This window comes from Cucurbita moschata, unplaced genomic scaffold, assembly GCF_002738365.1.
Source record: "Cucurbita moschata cultivar Rifu unplaced genomic scaffold, Cmos_1.0 Cmo_Scf00066, whole genome shotgun sequence".
Lineage (NCBI taxonomy): Eukaryota > Viridiplantae > Streptophyta > Magnoliopsida > Cucurbitales > Cucurbitaceae > Cucurbita > Cucurbita moschata.
This window is the reverse complement of record NW_019268582.1, coordinates 530262-548540: the sequence shown is the minus strand read 5'-3', so window position 1 is coordinate 548540 and position 18279 is coordinate 530262. Positions and strand designations below refer to the sequence as shown.

Here is an 18279-nt window from a genome sequence, read left to right as displayed (position 1 = left end):
TTGGATCGGTATGGCAACCCTAGAGGGGGGGGGGGGTGAATAGGGTTTTAACGATAAAAGTGTTTAAACGTGATTAAGTTTTCTAATGATGAAACTTTTTGCAAATAAGTAGAAGATGATAATTACTATAACAAAGTAATTCAAGTCAAAACAATAATCAAGTAGAACATGCAATAAATCACAATAATAATTTTAAAATTAAGTAGAAAAGAGTTAGAGAAAATGACACCGTAGTTTTATAGTGGTTCGGTCAAACTCGACCTACTCCACTCCCCAAGCGCCTCTTGGGAATTTGAATAAAGAACTTTCTCGACTCTTTCCACGGATCTGAGCCAAACCGCTATACCGCTCTTTTTACGAGTTCAAGAGCAAACTCAATCCTTTCTACGGCGCAGGATCAAACCGATACAAGTATTTGAGTTTGATAACACACCACAACTCTCTCAAAGAGTAGATTTACAATTTGGGATACTCACAACTATTTCCTCACAATACAAAAATAATCCCTCTCAAGAATAAGATGAAAAGAAATAAACTTGTAAGCTTGGAGAGAGCAACAAACAATGGAGACTTTGAACAAATGATGATTGGAGAATGTATGTAAGTTGTATCTTTTAAAATGTGGGGGAGATGAGTTTATATAGAGGAGAAAAGTGTCAAAATGTAGGATTGAATATTGACCATTGGATTGTGTTAGGAATAATGGAAGGTGGAGATTAAAAGTAAATAAATAAGAAAATTTTCTAAATTCATTTATTTCAAAATTTTAATATAATAGTAATATAATATAATAATAATAAAAAGTTATGTGAGTAACGGTCAAATGAAATTCAAAATTTATTATAAATATAATAATATAATAATAATAAAAACGATGTGAGTAACCACCAAAATTTTAAAATATAATAATATAATAATATAATATAGTAATAATAAAAATCGAGGTAAGTAACGGTTAGATTCAAATTTATATTTTGTAAAAATAACTTTATTTAAAAATATAGTAATAAGAAAAAACTGCACCATTTGTTACTCTCCCAAAATCATAAATGTCGTATTGATATATCTTGATTTGTCCATCATTTTGATTTTGCTGCCACATCATCACGTCGGGTATGTTGTCTCGACTGTAATTTCTTCGTTTTAGCTCTGATTTGAGTAATTGAAAAGTCGTTGAAATTGTTATTCCCGACCTTATACTGTGGACAGTTCAAAATACTAAAAATAATTAATAATTAAAAAGTAGGTTTGTTATCATCAAAACATCAATTAATTCATTGAAATTAATTAAAGTGAAATCAAGGCCAAAAAGCCAACACTTGGCCTTGGCCGAAGTCACCCACAACGCTAACTCCGGCGCCTAACTACCTCCTATAAGATAACTTGATACACTTAGAGCGCTTTCACAACTAACCCTCGTGCCTAGCTACCAAGATACGTCCCTATCGCAAGCTATTTGTCAAAATGGAGTTATACTGACCTAAGAATTGGTATACTATTCGGATGTCGAGCCGCCAAGCCGCACTGCCAAGCCGCACTTAGCCGAGCCGGAGGTTCGCGAAGCTGCCGATGGAGGCGAAACCGATGGCTGCGATGAACACCGCCGACGCAGAGTTTCTCCGCGCCTCCGGTTTGGGCCAAAAAGGGAACGAGGCTCTGGGGTGGTGTCCGAACGCGGCCTGCGAAGGGCGGGCTGCACGCTGGTCGAGACATCTCGCAGAATGCCGAGTGTCGACCCACGCCTGCCGCTGCGTCTTCCTCGTCCGAAAGTCTCGACGGTCCTAATCGCAAAGCTTGGCTACTGTCGCCGGTGGATGCATCGTCATTCGTTCGTTCTCTGGTGGCGCATCTGCTTCCTCTTGCCTCGAGATACATTGGTGCCCCCTTCTCCCTAAAGGAGGCAGCCACTCCTAGGGTTTACGGGAGCCTGAGTGAATTCTGCCGAAAATCACGGCTTTCCTTTTTTTTTTTTCTCTCTCTCTCCTCTCTGCTCGTAAGGTGTATCCTTACATACTTCCTTCTTACACTTACTGTAATAGCCCAAAAATAAATGAGGAAATAAACAAATAAAAAAAATTATAAAAAATAATTAAAATAATAATAATAAATTAATTAATTAATAAATTAAAATTAAAATTAAAAAAAAAAAAAACAACCTTTAGTCACTTTTCTCTACTAATCGCTCATCCCTTCCCACAATTATCTCTCCTCAACCCATCCTTACGCTAACAGTTACTGCAAAAAGAAAAAGAAAAAGAAAAACAATAATTGTGAGATTTACTTGAGAAAAAAAAAATGAGAATGGTCCAGTTGAGCTTGATCTGAGATGATATGATCTAAGGTATATATTAAATCTTCATTTTCTTTTATCCTTTTGAGAAATCCCAACTAATTATAAGATCTTCATTGAATTTACAATGGTCTAGCTTTGAGTTAGAAACTAAATGTCAATCATTTATACAAATTCTAGTAAATCAAGTTGGAAGAGTAATATTAGATTAAATTTTTATCAATAGCTAAAGGAATAGATTAGAATGGCGAAGAAAACTTCTGAATAGGAAACACTGAGATAAGGAAAGATTTGGAAACATAGATCCACCAGAAATTTGGAATACATGAGAACAGAATTAAAAGGCAACATAGAGGTAACGTAAATACAGATGGCAAATACAGAGAGTAGTAAAACATAGAGGTAACGTAAAACATAGAGGTAACGGTAAATACAGAGAGTAGTAAAGCCTAGAATAACTTGAAATAGCTGTATTACTTTCTTATACAACACTAACCATGAAAAATAAGATTTTTAATAAAAATATAATTATAGATATATAACATTTCAAGACTTTTAACAATGAACCAATGTAAATTAGAGAAATAATGTTGTAGAGTTAAAACCTGAAACTGATGTCATGGGCTCATATAAGTTGACTCGGATTTCAAAGGACGAAATCGAACTTTCATTAAAGATAAATTCGTGACAACGACCTAAGCTAGCCAGATAAGTGACCTTACTATCGGCATGGTTATATTTGATGTTGACACGTGTCCCGTGGTTCTGCACGTGTCATATATATTGATATGTGTGAATTGTCTGTGGATCGATATGCTTTTTATATGTTATGTATATGTTATAATATGTGAATTATATGATGTATTCAATGATATGTTTGAGATAGGATACAAGAAGGATGCACAAAACGAAATGTAACAATAGGAGTAAAATACTTTTATGAAACGATAAGGTTAGGTTACATACTGGAGTGATATGGATAAGAGAGATTGATGGAAGAATACGGTTAGGTTACGGGTAGAAAGGGATAGGTTTGTGATAGATTGATAGAACGATAGAGTTAGGATTGATAGAATGATAGCGTTAGGTTAAGTTCTTGTGATAATATGACTAAGGTACGTTTACGTAATGATATGTTTGTGATAGGTATAAGAACGTTAAGGCTATGATAAGTTAGAGAACGATAGGACTACGAAGTGTTTACGTTATGACTTGTTTATGATATGATACATTGTGATGCAATATGTCGTGGTATGATGTGTATATGATGAAATGTTATGTTAAAAGCATACAACGTTATGCTAGGTCTTTTAAATTGTGTATATACAACATGATATGAATGACATGAAATTACGATAAATGACATGAAATATAACCTCGTTAGAATTATGTATGATTTGAGAACTAAAGAATGAGAAACGATATGATATGAATGATGAACGATATCTAAAACGATATGATATGTACATAATGCTAGTGGGGTTATGGAAAAGTTTTGGGATCTCATGCATTATGTGTGCTCATGCATTTGGGGGGATACCCCTATCCCATCACGAGGGTACAGACGCGTACATCCAATGGCAGGACAACGATCGTTATGCTTTGCATAGCGCTGCCGTGACGGTTACTAGTTCTAGCGGGTGACCGACTTAAGGGGCTCCCAGAGTATGCCACCGGATAAGGAAAGTGGCCCAGCGGTGTGCGAACTAGCTGGGCACATACTCGCACGTATGGGCTGTGTATAGAGTATATGGTACACGTCCAAAATTACCCGTTAGGACAGCACCGTAGGGAAAACGAAATGAAAGATAGGTCCCATCATCTCATTGCATGTGATTGTTGCATTTAACCCAATAGTGGGGTCACCTACTGAGTGTTTCTTTAAATACTAAGTCATGTGCAACTACATTTTTTCAGGTTAAGGCAAGGCATTCTTATACGGCTGACGACGGCATCGCAACTCGAGACCATGACACATGCATAGGATAGTGATATTTATTTTCTTAGACTTAGGCTAGAATAGGATGTTTTTAACTTAAACTCTTATTTATTTTATTTAGTCTCTTGTTGTGTCGTCTTAAAGATGTTTTCGAAACAGGTAAGTCTATGGCTGTGTTTTAAGATAAAGGTGATGTTTTATGGAATTTAAATGAAGTCTTCCGCATTCAATGTTTATAGTGTGTATACGGTAGTGACTTTAAATTAAGTAGAAAATTTTGGGTCGTTACAGTTGGTTTCAGAGCTCTAGGTTATAGATCTTGTAGACTAGCCTACGATGTAGGCTTGACATGTAACGACTTGAAATTTTCTACTTAATTTAAGGTCGCTACTGTATACGTACCATAAACATTGAATGCGGAAGACTTCATTTAAATTCCATAAAACATAACCTTTATCTTAAAACACAGTCATGGACTTACGTGTTTCGAAAACGTCTTTAAAACGACACAACAAAAGATGATATTGCAAGGTAAAACAGAAGGCAGATTAGGTTGACGGCATTGACTTTGCAATCCTTTCCAAATTACTTTTGGCGAAAGTAAACTGAATAGTGTACGACTATGATGATATTGCAAGGGAAAACAGAAGGCAGATTAATCCTATGCCATTGTTGAAACTTCAGCATTGGTTTTATAAAGTTCATTCACAAGCACATACACACTAGTTCAGTTGTGTAGAAACTTCACCATCAATACAGAAACCTAAGATACGATGATTCTTACAAGAGGAGGTGAAGTCAAACAAAATTGGGATTGGAAATGGTGCAACTATGTGGTGAAGCCATATGATCAACCTCAAAATCAAAAGGTTTGCTGCATATGTTGCTGGGACTGAACCAATCTATGGAGCATTCATACTTTCGGGGCGCATAGATCACCAAAAATCTTTGCACGAACACGTTCCATTTTTGAAATGGTGATAGCGAACACGGTCCCTCACAATTATTTCTTGATCATAAATTTGAGATATGAGCTTTGTGGCTGAATGGCAATCGTCACAGATCCTCAAGTTCTTCACTATGTGTATGGTTTTACCTGGTGAGGTATTAATCAATCCGAAAGCAATTGCAAGCTTTTCACTGTGGTACCTTACTGCACTTTCCTTCTCTTCCTCTTCAATATCAAATAAAACTTGAGATGTATCAGGTGAATACCCTGCCATCTGCAGCCTTTCTTTTATTCTTTCCAGCTTCCTGTATATTTCCTTCATTTGCCGATGCGTTCGATCGCCCATTTTGAATTCGTGAACCGTACCATTTAGATCAACCATGCTGACACCAGGCACTGTTTTTATCCCCTTCTCCTTCATCGTCTTTCTTATTTTAGCAACGTCATCGAACCTCCCTGCCTTGGCATATATGTTCGACAGTAACGTATAATAGCCACTGTTGTGCACGTCTAGTTCAAGTAAAATCTTCCCCACCCTTTCAGCCAATTCCACATTTCCATGAATCCTGCAGCCACCTAAAAGTGCTCCCCAGACAGCTGCATTGGGCTTCATTGGCATTGAGCTTATTAACTCCTCTGCTTCAGAAAACAACCCTGACCTCCCTAGCAAATCAACCACACATCCATAATGCACCATTTCAGGCTCAACGCCATAAAACTCCTTCATCATTTCGAAAATCCTCAGCCCTCTGTCGACAAAACCTGCATAAGCACAAGCAGTTAGGATGCTTACAAGCGTGACTCCGTTCGGTTTTAGTCTCCCCTTCTGCATCTTAGAAAAAATCTCAAGTGCATCCTCTGCTCTTCCATGTATAGCAAGCCCACCGATCATGGCATTCCAAGTGAAGATCTCTCTTTCTTGCAGCTCATTAAATACCTTCCATGCCATGTCTAGCCTCCCACATTTCGCATACATATCCAATAAGGCAGTCCCCAACACTGCATCTAATTTAATGGAGTTCCTTTCGAGATAAGCATGAACCCACCTCCCTTGATCGATGGCTCCAACACTGGAACAAGCAGCTAGCACACTGCACAAAATGAACCTTCCAGGTATAACCTCCTGTCTTTGCATTAGTTGGAAAATCTCTAATGCTTCCTTGTAACAACCTGCTGAGATGTAACCATCAACCATAGAACTCCAAGTAATTTCATCTCTTTTGCGCATTTCATCGAACATCTTCCGTGCATCCCCCAACTTCCCTCCCTTAGCAAAGCCACTGATCATCACATTCCATGAGCCAATGTTTCTGGTTGGCATTTGCTCAAATAATCCTTTAGCGGCTTCCAAATTCCCACATTTCAAGTACCCATCAATCAATGTATTCCAACAAACAACATCAGATTCCCCATTATCAAGAAGTTTCCTAGCATCTTCGAAGCAACCAAAAGAGGTATACATTTGAATACCAGCGCTTTTGATATGCATGTCACTACCGAAGCCATGTTTAACAACATGGCAATGAATTTGGGTACCTTCATGAACAGCTTGCGCCACAGAACAAGCTGTAAACAGAGTTGGGTACGAAAATTTATTGGGCCTAGCATCAATAACCATCCTACCATAGAAGTAAATAGCTTTAAAGGGATTGCTGTTCTCTAGACACCCTTTAATTACAATATTCCAAATGAAAACGTTGGGATTTGGGATTCCGGAAAATACCTTTAAAGCGAAGTCAAAATTTCTGAAATGGGGATTTGCGTAACACTTGACCAACGCGCCAGAAACATAATGGTCTTGGAAATGGCCGCTTCGCAGTATAAGTCCATGAACTTGGCTGAGATATTTCAAAGAAGTAATCGATTTTGAATCGAAAAGCTTCAGAACTGTTTTCTGTGGAAGCTTTGATGTGGGAAGTTTCCTCTCTGCCTCGAAGTGTTCTGGCTTGAGGGGAGAAGGAAGCTGTGCGGTGGAGATTGAACCCATTTTGTGATCCTTTCTCCTTTCCTGATCAAACAGAACCGAACCAAAATCATTTTTATAAGCTAGTAGGAAGTTTTAAATTTATTTTAAAATTTAAAAAATAATCTAGAGATGCAAGAAGAGATGTTTATTTAATTCGTCCTGTCCGAATATTTATGAGGAGTCATCTCGAACCAGATGAAGAATCTCTGTTTAAATGGAGAATGGAGTGGAAAATCAAGTTTCTTCCTTAGTTAAATAAAGATATGGATGAGCCAATCCTTTTCTAATCTCTACTGGCACTGCTACAATTTTATATATAAATATATCTGTCTACATTCAAATTTTTAGAAATAACGTTGAATATTATATTATATTTTTCTTACAATATATTTTAAAATTTATTAAGATGTTTTATATTTTTTTTTTAGCCCAAATTAGATTAGAAAGTGAAAGTTATGCTTTAAAACATTTATATGTGCACGGAATTGATCCCCGCAAATTTCCTACACAAGAAAGGTTTTTCGGTTCCCCCTCTCGCTCATGGACATTTCTAATTGAAACTGTTCATCTACACTTCACGGTTCATCTCCCTCTTTAATTTTAAGAGTATTAACGATAATAATAAATAAAAAAAAATGTGAAAAGTACTAATATTAGTTTTGAAAGGTCATATAATATTAATACTAATGGTAAGTTTAAAGGTATTTATTTAATGAAAATTTTGAGAGTTTATAGTTATTTTCGAGATAAAGGTTAAGTTCGAAGATATTTTTATTAATTTAGCTTAGAAAATTCCTTAAATTATAAAATTTGTTTGAATAATATCCTAAGTCAGATTGATATAAAAAAAAAAAAAGGATTAAATTCGAAAATTTAAGGAGTAATGTATTAATTTATCATGTTAATATTAAAATTAAAAAAAAAAAAATAATTAATAATTCAGATTCAGTTTTATTTATAATTTACTGTAGTAAGATATTAACGGTAATAATTTAAAAAAGATTTATCTTTTCAAAATTTAAGTTGAATCAATAACAAAAGAAGTTAAGTAGAATAACAATTTAATTGAATGGAAAAAGGCTACCTTATCACTCAATCAAAATGAAAATTTTGAATTTAAATAAATTATCTTTTCAAAATTTAGGGTTTAAATGGTACGGCACATATTATATTAAAAATTTAAACGATAGAACCAAGAAGAATCTATTGAAACTTTAAACCGTTCACATAATACAGTTCATCCAGAAAAACATAACTCAACTGATCATATTAAACATTTCTATAAAAATATATAGAAACTTTAAAACAGTTTAATCATACAAAACATTTAGAAAAACATAGCTCAAAATTTTCATTGAAACTTTGAAACAGTTTTTACAGTAATCGAGTAATCCAGAAAAACATAGTCCAACTGATTGAACGGTAAAAAGAGGATTTGAGATTCTCATTCAATCGTAAATGAGAACACAAAAATTATTAGATAAAGCATGAACCAACATAAGTGAAAGGTGGTTGATTTGCCCTAAAATTAGCCCTAAAACATGAACATAATCAGAAACCCACATAAGCTTAACATCATTTACTACTCAGCTAACTCCTCAATCATTCCTCCATGATTGTTGAAGCCATGAATGTGATCACAACATTGTTTGTTATGAACAACAACACCATTTTCATGATTATCATCACCAACAATCTTCAAGCAATCATCATCGTCATGATCCTTCTTCTTTTTTCTTGCAATTATCACCGAGTTTATAACTTCATCACTCGGATGAAACACCGATAGAACCTCAAACCCTACCAAATCACATTCCTCCACCACAGGATAAAGGAAAGCCCTTCCTCCATGAGCACTTCTCACCATCAAACAAGCCCCTTCCGCCATGAACTCACACAAATGCTCTATCACTCTCAATTTCTCCTCCTTCTCCATTCCTACTAGAGCTGCCAAAAACACAACCTCGTACTCCTTCAGCTCCTCCGTCACTTTCATGATGTCGCACGTGTGAAACACCATCCTCGTCTTTAGGTCCGAGTCCACCGATACCAATTTCGACGCCTACACAACAACAAACAAGTATGAGAAAATAAAGTAATTAGGAATCACAAATGTTCACAATAGTACGATATTGTCCTCGTACCTGGGTATTAGCAAGTGGGTCGAGATCGTAATTGTGGAAGGAGGTGGAGGGGAGGTGGCGGGTGGCGAGGACGATGGAGGTGAGAGGAAGAGGGCCGGAGCCGACGAAGGCGACGGAGGAGGGGAGGACGGGGCAGTGGCGGCGGAGGATGGAGAATTCAAGGAGGCTAAGCTTGAGATAATTGGAGAAGTAAGGGAAGAGATGGAGATGGTGAAGAGGGTAATCAAAATTGGCTAAGAGATCAGAGAAATGGGACTCCAAAAGGGACTCAGCTTGACCGCAAAGGCGGATCAGATTTGATCTCATTTGTTGAAGAGGGTTTGAGAGTGAATTGATGTGGAAATTAGGGCTGGTGGGTGGCATGCACGTGACCACCAACTCTGTGAACAGAGTGTCGACATGTTTACAAGGTTTGAGGCTTTCAAGCCCAGAGATTTGCTCATACAAATCCACCACCTTTTGGATTAGAGCTTCTTCTTCGCTAACCATGTCGACACTATGAGGATAAAGGAAAGCAGAGTTTTTTTTTTTTTTTTTTTTTTTTTTTTTTTTTTTAAATTTGTTTTGGAGGAATGATGGTTAAGGGCTTCCATGGGTGGCTTTATTTATTGACATTTGAGCCAACTTCTTGTGGGGTCCATTCCAGGGTTTTCGAATTTTAGAATTTTAGAATTTTAGGTAATTTGTTTTCCAACTTTATTTATTCATTTTCTTTTCTCTTTTTCCATACCCTTATTGTATTGGAACTTGATACTACGTTTCATTCATGAAAGATCGAGTCGTCAACTTTTCAGATCGGTATTAATGTTGTCATTGTTAAAATTTGGACAAAGTACCCGCTCTAAAATTCGTTTGAGGGAAAAGAACGTGACTAGCCATGCAAGGAAATTGTAACGGTCTAAGCCGCTATTAGATATTGTCCTCTTTCGACTTTTCCTTTCGTGCTTACACTCAATATTTTTAAAACGCGTCTACTAGGGAGAGACTTCCACACCCTTTCGACGTGGGATCTCATAGGAGTCCTACATACCAATGTGTTGTTTCTCACATTACCTTAAATTTGAGCTTAGTAAGGGTTTAGGTATGAGGAAGATCTTACCTTCTCGAGATTGAAAACAAATATTAATCAAATTAGGTTAAAAAAAAAAAAAAAAAAGAAGAGATGGGTCCTTCCAAAATTAGGGCACACACATTATGAGGTGAATTTGGGTTTCGACACAAATTCTCGTTTTCGTTTGGTGGTCGGATTCATTTTATATTGGTTTGATTTTATCGTGTATTATTTTTTTTTATTTGACATGTTATTTTTTTAGGTTCAGTTATACTCCTAACATTATCCCGATCTCTAATTGGGATTCATAATTTTACAGTATTATAGAGCGAAATTTAGGAGTGGTTTTTGTATTTGGTCGTCCCTTTTTTGAAAAATCTTCTATTTGGCATTTTTGTTTATCCTCGAATATGGTTCCCATATGCTTAAGCAATTTTTTTTTTTTCTTTTGTACAAACAACGCTAGCTATTATTATCAGTAAAATTTGATGGAATTAAATAATTTTTTTAACTATTCGGAATCTGACCTATACCCAAATTGACGATATTTGAGGGGCTTAAATGATAGGACATTGAAGCATCAAAATTATGCACTTGAGTGCTCACACTATTCATTGTGGCTTTTCAAATACACAAATGGGTGTCACAATTTGACATTGTTAATGCTATGTGTATGTATGAATCCCCCCTCATTTCATATTCTATTCAACGTCATTCCTTTTAATTAATACTAAATTTTTTTTCTTTTTTTTCTTTTCAGATTATGCTTATTTATTTTTATATAAATAATAATAATAATAAAAAAAAAACATATAGTTGAGCTCGGTTTGATTTAATTTAATTTTTTTAAATTATATAGCACTAAATATTTTTCTACGCTTATAAAAAGAATTAACAAGGTTTCGCTCTTTCTTTCAGGTAAATGCACTTTAAGTCGTAGCTCTTAAATTAGGACGAGACAATTGCATTTCTTTTGGACTTTGATACTAGGGGTTGCTTTTTATATTTTCAATTCCGCTATTTTATTTATTTATTTATTTTTTTTATGTTACCTTTAAATCCAAAATCATTTTTTGCACTTAATAAAACAAAAAAACATTTTTTAAATTAATGCTCTTGATGATGTTTTATAATTTAATTACAAAATTTAAAATTGAATTTAATCATCATCATAGGTCAAGTCGTCGAAAAATATATATTTATGGACACCTTACTTTGTCGTATATATCATAATTTATATCAATTTATAAATATATGTGAAAAAGAGTTCAACAAGAACAATCAATTAAATAATAATCTATTTATTTTATTTTTGCAATGCACCTTGGATGATATTTTTTAGTTTAACTATTTAAGTGATACTATACGTTAATTATCTTTCTTTTACAACTTTTTCTAATAATTTTGGATTAAAAAAAAATTAAATTAATTTTTTTTAATTTAAAAATATCGAATAGATCTCTAAACCTTTTAATTATATGTCTTAATCTATTAAAATACTCCGACTTTAAAATTTAAAATTGTACTTAATTTTTAAGCGAAAAGAACTAAAAACTGAATAAAAGAACCTAAATTATCTTAACGAATCGAGTGTTGTTGAGGAATAAAGTTTAGGTAGTGTTTTTTTTTTTTTCAAGAACAAAAAGACAATTTATTGGCCCTATGTGTGTATTTTGGCCATTGTTTTATATTCTTGTTTGTATGTGATATTAGTACTACTTGTAATTTTGCATATGTTCTGCTTAAAATTTGTAATAGCCATCCATTATCTTTTCCTAAAGTTCTCTCTTCCATTCTAGAAATTGACTTATTAGAAGTAAGATACTAAGCCTGGGGTGGAACATCTTTTATTAGTTCTAACAACCCATGTCCAAGATTCAAAATTAGATGGCCTCGACATTCCTCTGTAGTATGGTTACGATACTCATTTCCAAGAGTGAAAATTATCTCCACTGATCCACACGAGTTCTTCCAACATGTATTGTTCTCTTACATATATCCTTGAAGTAAAACATGCTTAAAGTTGGAGTTTCTATGATTGGTATAGATGATAACTTTCAATTCTTCTAAATCTTTCTTGGTCATTTGATCTTCATGAATGCTCTCGTTTGGATGTTGTTTTAGTTTATTGATATACTTTTCCTTTTGATCGGTATCACAATTCTTTAATTGTTATAAGGGAGATTGATGTTGTTAAATTGTAGTACATATTGAGGCATGTATGGTGTAGAATATTCATTTGTAGTATTGGAGGGGAGTTCAAGTAGAAGCCAGATTGGGCACATGGAAAAAAGGCTTTGTACTTTAGACAATGCATTTTGAGATTCCATTTAAGAGTCTTGATCACTTTGTTTTAATCAATCATTGGGGCTCTATTAAATTGTTTAAATTTTTAAATGTGTTCTACTAGATCAATAAATAGTAGAGTATTGTACTTTGTGTACATAAATAATAGTTTAATGGGAACGAAGAAGCCTAGTTAGGAAGTATTTTTATAAAAGAATGAAAGGGATTATATGTATGAACATGGAGGGAGAATTGTAGATCAAGACTCCAACTCAAAAGGAAGGTCCCTTAGCTTACTGAGTCACAAAAGTTGCTCCGTTTCATCCCATCTAGGCAATTCGGAGCCCATCTCAGAATACCTTTTTTGAGGGCTCCAACTTAGCTTTCCTGCTAATTCAACTTAGGTCTTAATATTTAGATCATTTCCTACCATTTTCTACTATTGAAGAGTCATTTTTTACATTATTGGAGGCATATATAGTTAGAATGACTGCTTTTTAGTTAATTTAAATTGCTTAGAAATAAGTTTAGATTATTTTATGTAAATAAGGTGAGGCAATTTCAATAATAAGATTCTAATGTATTGTAACGCCCGCTCATCGTCAACGCGATTAACAGGAGTTACCATCATCAACGACAACATACTCTAACACCCAATCATAATCTTTAAAATATTTAAAAAAAAAACATCCAGTAAAACATTTAAAACCAGTGCTATTTAAACTTAAAACAACCGAAGTAAATTCTTGACAGCGAAAACATGAATATACAAAACAGACACAGACATAGATTCCCAGTAGTCTTCAGTCCGCTGGTCTCGTCCTCGGTTGGCCTGCATCATCTAAATCTAGAAAGAAAAGTTATAATAATTTTGATGAGTAATTAGATTACTCAGTAAGTAGCTAGCTTATCATTCAAGAGTTCATAACTAATCTTTCCAGGTGTTTTTAGGTTTTATTCATCATTGACTCCTAGTTCTCTTACTAGGGTCATCTGTTCGTTAATGAGGTATCTCAGCTACCTCCAGCTAGGTTACTGACTCTCTCTCGATATGCTTATCTAGAATTTTCGGACTCGTATGTAAGACTCGCTCTCGGTCAAATACGGCCCGTCTACTAATTGCTCTAGCGGCCTGTTTATCTCATATACCAACGGTCAGGAGTACTCATGCTCCCTGACTTAGCACACAGCGCGTTGGCCAGGAACTCCGCGGGAATTAGTAGACTATCATACTCAGTAAATAATCCATAGCTCAACCACCAATAAGCATATCTAGAGTCATAACCTTTCCATTAACATGCATAACATACTCACAGTTACTGCATGCTTTCATACATGTATCATGATCAACACGTAGAACATTCTGACAATCGTTTATATCACGCTTACATCACAGGCAAGCAGTCACAATATACAATAAACACTAAATATCATCAAAGCTCATCATAACTTATTAAGCTCTTAATCAGGTAAACAACATACTCACATGTTGTAAAACAAGTTAAGAACTAGTTCAAAGGTCGATACGCTACTTACCTGGTTTCGAATCCCTTTCTCTCTTGATTGTACATTTAATAGGGTATTTCCACACAATTCCTTCCAATTAGACCTATATTTCACCATTTTCAAGGTAAGTATAGGTCAATCTAGGTAGAACAGGTCAAAACAAATCGAACGAAACAAACCGGGAACCGAACTGATGCTTCACGCGCCCTCACGCGCTCTCACGCGCCTCGGTGTGTCTGTCCCACGCGCCAGTCGCACGCCCAGTCGCACGCCCAGTCGCGGCCCAGTCGCGGCCCTCACGCGCCTGCGTGTAGTGCACGCGCTTCTTCTTCTTCCTTGCGTTTTTTCTGAAATTTTCCCCTTTTCTGTTAATACCTACTATATCCTGAAGCCATATCCTCCTTCTACGGTTCGAATTTCATCCTGATTCCTTCTACAAATTTGTAGATCTCCTTATTACGTTTCTAACAAGCCCTATATCATAACTTATTATACAATACGAACCAAGATATCGAGATTTAAAGGTTCGGTGATATGGGTTTTTCGTTACCTTCGATTCACCGTCCGATTCAGCTCGTGGCCGTATCCCCTTCCCCAAATGATTCCTCAGCAACAACTCCTCTTCCTTTACCCTCGATTAATGTCCAATTTTAAGCAACCAAAACTCGAATTCTCAAAAATTTCCTCCTCTGTTTTCTGGGTTTTTCGCTAATCACCATTCTTCGTTTTTCTTCCTTTTTAAAACCTAATACAGCCCTAATACGCTTCCACATCCTCTATCTTCCTCTCTTTTCTTTCTTTTCCCTTCACACCTGTCCATTCTTCCTTTCTCCATGGCAGCAGCTTCAAGCTGCTGCTGTCTTCTTCTTCTTTTTTTTTTTTTATTATTATTATTATTATTATTATTATTATTATTATTATTATTATTTATTTATTTATTTATTTTTATTTTTATTTAATTAATTTATTAATTTATTAATTTATTTATTATTTTCGGGTTATTACAATTCTACCCTCCTTTTAAAAACTTTCGTCCTCGAAAGTTCCTAACTCTAGGAACAAATGTCAATATTCGAGTTTTAACTTTCTTCTTGTTCCCAAGTAGCTTTCCAAAATTATTGCTTCTTTCATAAAACTTTAACGGAGGTAATGTCTCTACTACGCAAAAATCTCCCGTGTCAAATTTTAATAGTCTGTTCTCCGTAGCTTAGATTCTCTTCCACAGTAAATCTTTATAACGAAGAACATACATAGGATCTTTAGTATATTTACTTAACATCGAAACATAAAAAGCATTATGTACAGCCTCTAATGCTAGTGACAATGCTAGTATGTAGGCTACTGGCCCAACTCTTTCGAGAATCACAAAGGTCCAATAAAACATTGGCTAAGTTCTCCCCTCTTACCATATCAAACTCTACATTTCAAGAATAGGTGCGATCTTCAGGAACACGTGGTCCCCCATGTCAAACTCTAGGTCCTTCCTTTTAACATCAGCATAACTCTTCTAACGACTTTGAACGATCAGAATTCTTTTCCTAATCTTCTGTATCGCCTCATTGGCCATTCGTAACAAGTTTGGATCCAACTACTATTTTCTACCTACCTCATTCCAATAAATCGAAGTTCGACACCTCCATCCTTAACATGTCTAAAAAAAAAATCATCGGAATGGTTGCCTGAGAACTATTGTTATAGGCAAATTTAACCAGATATAGGTAGGTGTCCCAACCGCCAGCAAAATCATGTACACATGTCCTCAAGAATTTGAGTTAATCTCTCAGTATGTCCCTCTATTTGGGGATGGAACGTTATCCTAAACTTCAGTTGTATACCAAGGGCTTCCTGAAGACTCTTCCAGAATCGAGAAGTAAACCGCGTATCCCTATCTGACACAATAGAAACTGGTACACCATGCAACCTTACAATCTCCTTTAAATACAATTGTGCCCACTTGTCAACCGAGTACGTAGACTTACCCGGTATAAAATGGGCTGTCTTAGTTAATCTATCCACAACGACCCATATCACTGTAAACCCTAACTGGGTTCTAGGTAGTCCTGTAATGAAATCCATAGTCACTTCTTCCCACTTCCACTGAGGCACATTTAAAGGTTGCAATAATCCAGCTGGTTTCTGTCTAGGTGCCTTAACTTGTTGACAAGTTAAACACCTACTCACACATTCAGCAACATCTTTCTTCATCCCAGGCCACCAAAAGCATGTTTTCAAATCCTGATACATCTTTGTGGCACCTGGATGCACAGTATAGGGCGACTCATGCGCCTCAGATAGAATCTTCCTCTTGATCTCTACATCGTTTGGCACACAAATTCGGTTCTGCCACTTCAAACATCCATCACCCGTTATCCAGAAATCCTTGATTTCTTTAGTCTCAAGTTGCCTCACAACTTTTGAACAATAAGGGTCCCTTTGCTGACCCCGAATAATTTGTTCCTGCAACGTCGGACAAATAGTCATAAGAGCTAGCTGAGCTGCCGCTTTCCTGACCAAGACAGCTATCTGGTCTCGTTCAAACTCCATCTGAATGTGGTGTTGTCTCGTTAGCATTGCAGATGAGTGAGCTGTCTTACGACTCAAGGCATCAGCTACCACATTAACTTTACCACGATGATGTAGGATCTCCACATCATAATCTTTTACCAACTCCAACCACCGACGTTGCCTCATGATGAGCTCTTTCTGGGTGAACAGATCTTTAAGACTCTTATGATCAGTATATACTTGTATCCTCTCACCGTACAAATAATGTCTCCATATCTTCAGAGCAAACACCACAGCAGCTAATTCTAAATCATGAGTTGGGTAACTGCGTTCATAATCATTTAATTACCGAGAGGCATAAGCAATAACTCTCCCGTTTTGCATAAGTACGCACCCCAACCCATGCTTAGAGGCATCACTATAAATTACTAGGTTCCCAGTACCGTCAGGTACAATAAGCACTGGGGCTGACGCTAATCTTTCCCTGAGTTCCTGAAAACTACTTTCACAAGCTCGACTCCAATCAAATTTCTTCCCTTTTCGGGTTAACTGAGTCAGTGGTGCAGCAATCCTTGCAAAGTCTTTAATAAAGCGCCTGTAATATCCGGCTAACCCAGAAAACTTCTCAACCTCAGTAACTGTAGTTGGTCGAACCCAACCCATAATTGCCTCCACCTTTGCTGGATCAACAGTTATACCATCCTTGGATACCACATGACCAAGGAATACTACCTTTTGAAGCCAAAACTCACATTTTGAGAACTTGGCATATAATCTTTGTTTACGCAGAACCAACAAAACCTTCCTCAAATGTTCTGCATGTTCATCGTTTGTCTTGGAATAAACCAAGATATCATCAATGAACACAATGACAAAAGAATCCAGATAATCTTGGAATACCCGATTCATCAGCTCCATAAACACTGCAGGGGCATTAGTCAAGCCAAAGGACATCACGACAAACTCATAATGCCCATATCGAGTACGAAAAGTCGTCTTCGGTATGTCCTCTTCTTTGACTCTTATCTGGTGATAACCAAAACGAAGATCAAGCTTCGAAAATACCGCTGCCCCTTGAAGCGGGTCAAACAAGTCATTAATTCGCGGCAAGGGATACTTATTTTTAATGGTCACCTTATTCAGCTCCCTATAATCAATACAGAGACGGAGTGTACCGTCCTCCTTTTTCACAAACAACACTGGAGCTCCCCACGGTGACACCCTAGGTCGTATGAACCCCTGGTTCAACAATTCTTGCAGTTGCAATTTCAACTCTTTCAATTCCGTGGGGGCCATCCTATAAGGAGCTTTAGAGGTAAGTGTCATCCCCGGTTCAAGTTCAATGTCAAGGTTGACTTCCCGCTCTGGTGGCAAACCAGACATCTCATCCAGGAAGACATCCAAGAAGACATCCAGGAACTCATTCACTACAGGTACAACTGATACATCTGTGTCAACTCGTCTCACTTTTGCCACACTAGCCAGGAACGCCACAGCATCATGCCTAATCAACTTCCTAGCCTTTAGAGCAATTATTGTCTTGGAAACACTTCCCGGCTTCGTAACCTGAAACCGGAAGCTCTTTCCCATCAGGAGGTGAAACTATCTCCTTCTTATAACAATCGATACTGGCATGATGAACA

The 18279-nt window shown here is 36.3% G+C and overlaps 2 protein-coding genes across 3 annotated transcripts; both read right to left on the bottom strand.

Annotated features, from left to right (window-relative positions):
• Window positions 1-4901: 4901 nt before the first annotated feature.
• Window positions 4902-7198, bottom strand: LOC111437745 (pentatricopeptide repeat-containing protein At5g48910-like). 2 transcript variants are annotated; one of them, XM_023075803.1, is made up of 2 exons: window positions 6902-7033; window positions 4902-6797 (listed from the first exon to the last, which is right to left on the bottom strand). In XM_023075803.1, the coding sequence occupies exon 2, from the start codon at window positions 6794-6796 to the stop codon at window positions 5165-5167; it is 1632 nt and encodes a 543-aa protein (XP_022931571.1). In that variant the 5' UTR covers window position 6797; window positions 6902-7033; the 3' UTR covers window positions 4902-5164. The 2 variants fall into 2 exon arrangements, with proteins under 2 accessions (XP_022931571.1, XP_022931570.1); XM_023075802.1 differs by having other exon boundaries at window positions 4902-7198.
• A 1380-nt stretch (window positions 7199-8578) lies between these two features.
• Window positions 8579-9854, bottom strand: LOC111437742 (nicotianamine synthase-like). Its single transcript, XM_023075799.1, has 2 exons — window positions 9289-9854; window positions 8579-9206 (listed from the first exon to the last, which is right to left on the bottom strand). The coding sequence occupies exons 1-2, from the start codon at window positions 9775-9777 to the stop codon at window positions 8727-8729; spliced, it is 969 nt and encodes a 322-aa protein (XP_022931567.1). The 5' UTR covers window positions 9778-9854; the 3' UTR covers window positions 8579-8726.
• Between the last annotated feature and the right edge of the window lie 8425 nt (window positions 9855-18279).

What these genes read in the sequence shown, in the direction of transcription:
- LOC111437742 (XM_023075799.1), bottom strand. Translation starts at nt 9,777, where the DNA reads ATGGTTAGCGAAGAAGAAGCTCTAATCCAAAAGGTGGTGGATTTGTAT. An exon ending in ACCCACTTGCTAATACCCAG is followed by an intron (nt 9,207 to 9,288) that starts GTACGAGGACAA and finishes GTTGTTGTGTAG; the next exon opens with GCGTCGAAATTGGTATCGGT.
- LOC111437745 (XM_023075802.1), bottom strand. Translation starts at nt 7,165, where the DNA reads ATGGGTTCAATCTCCACCGCACAGCTTCCTTCTCCCCTCAAGCCAGAA.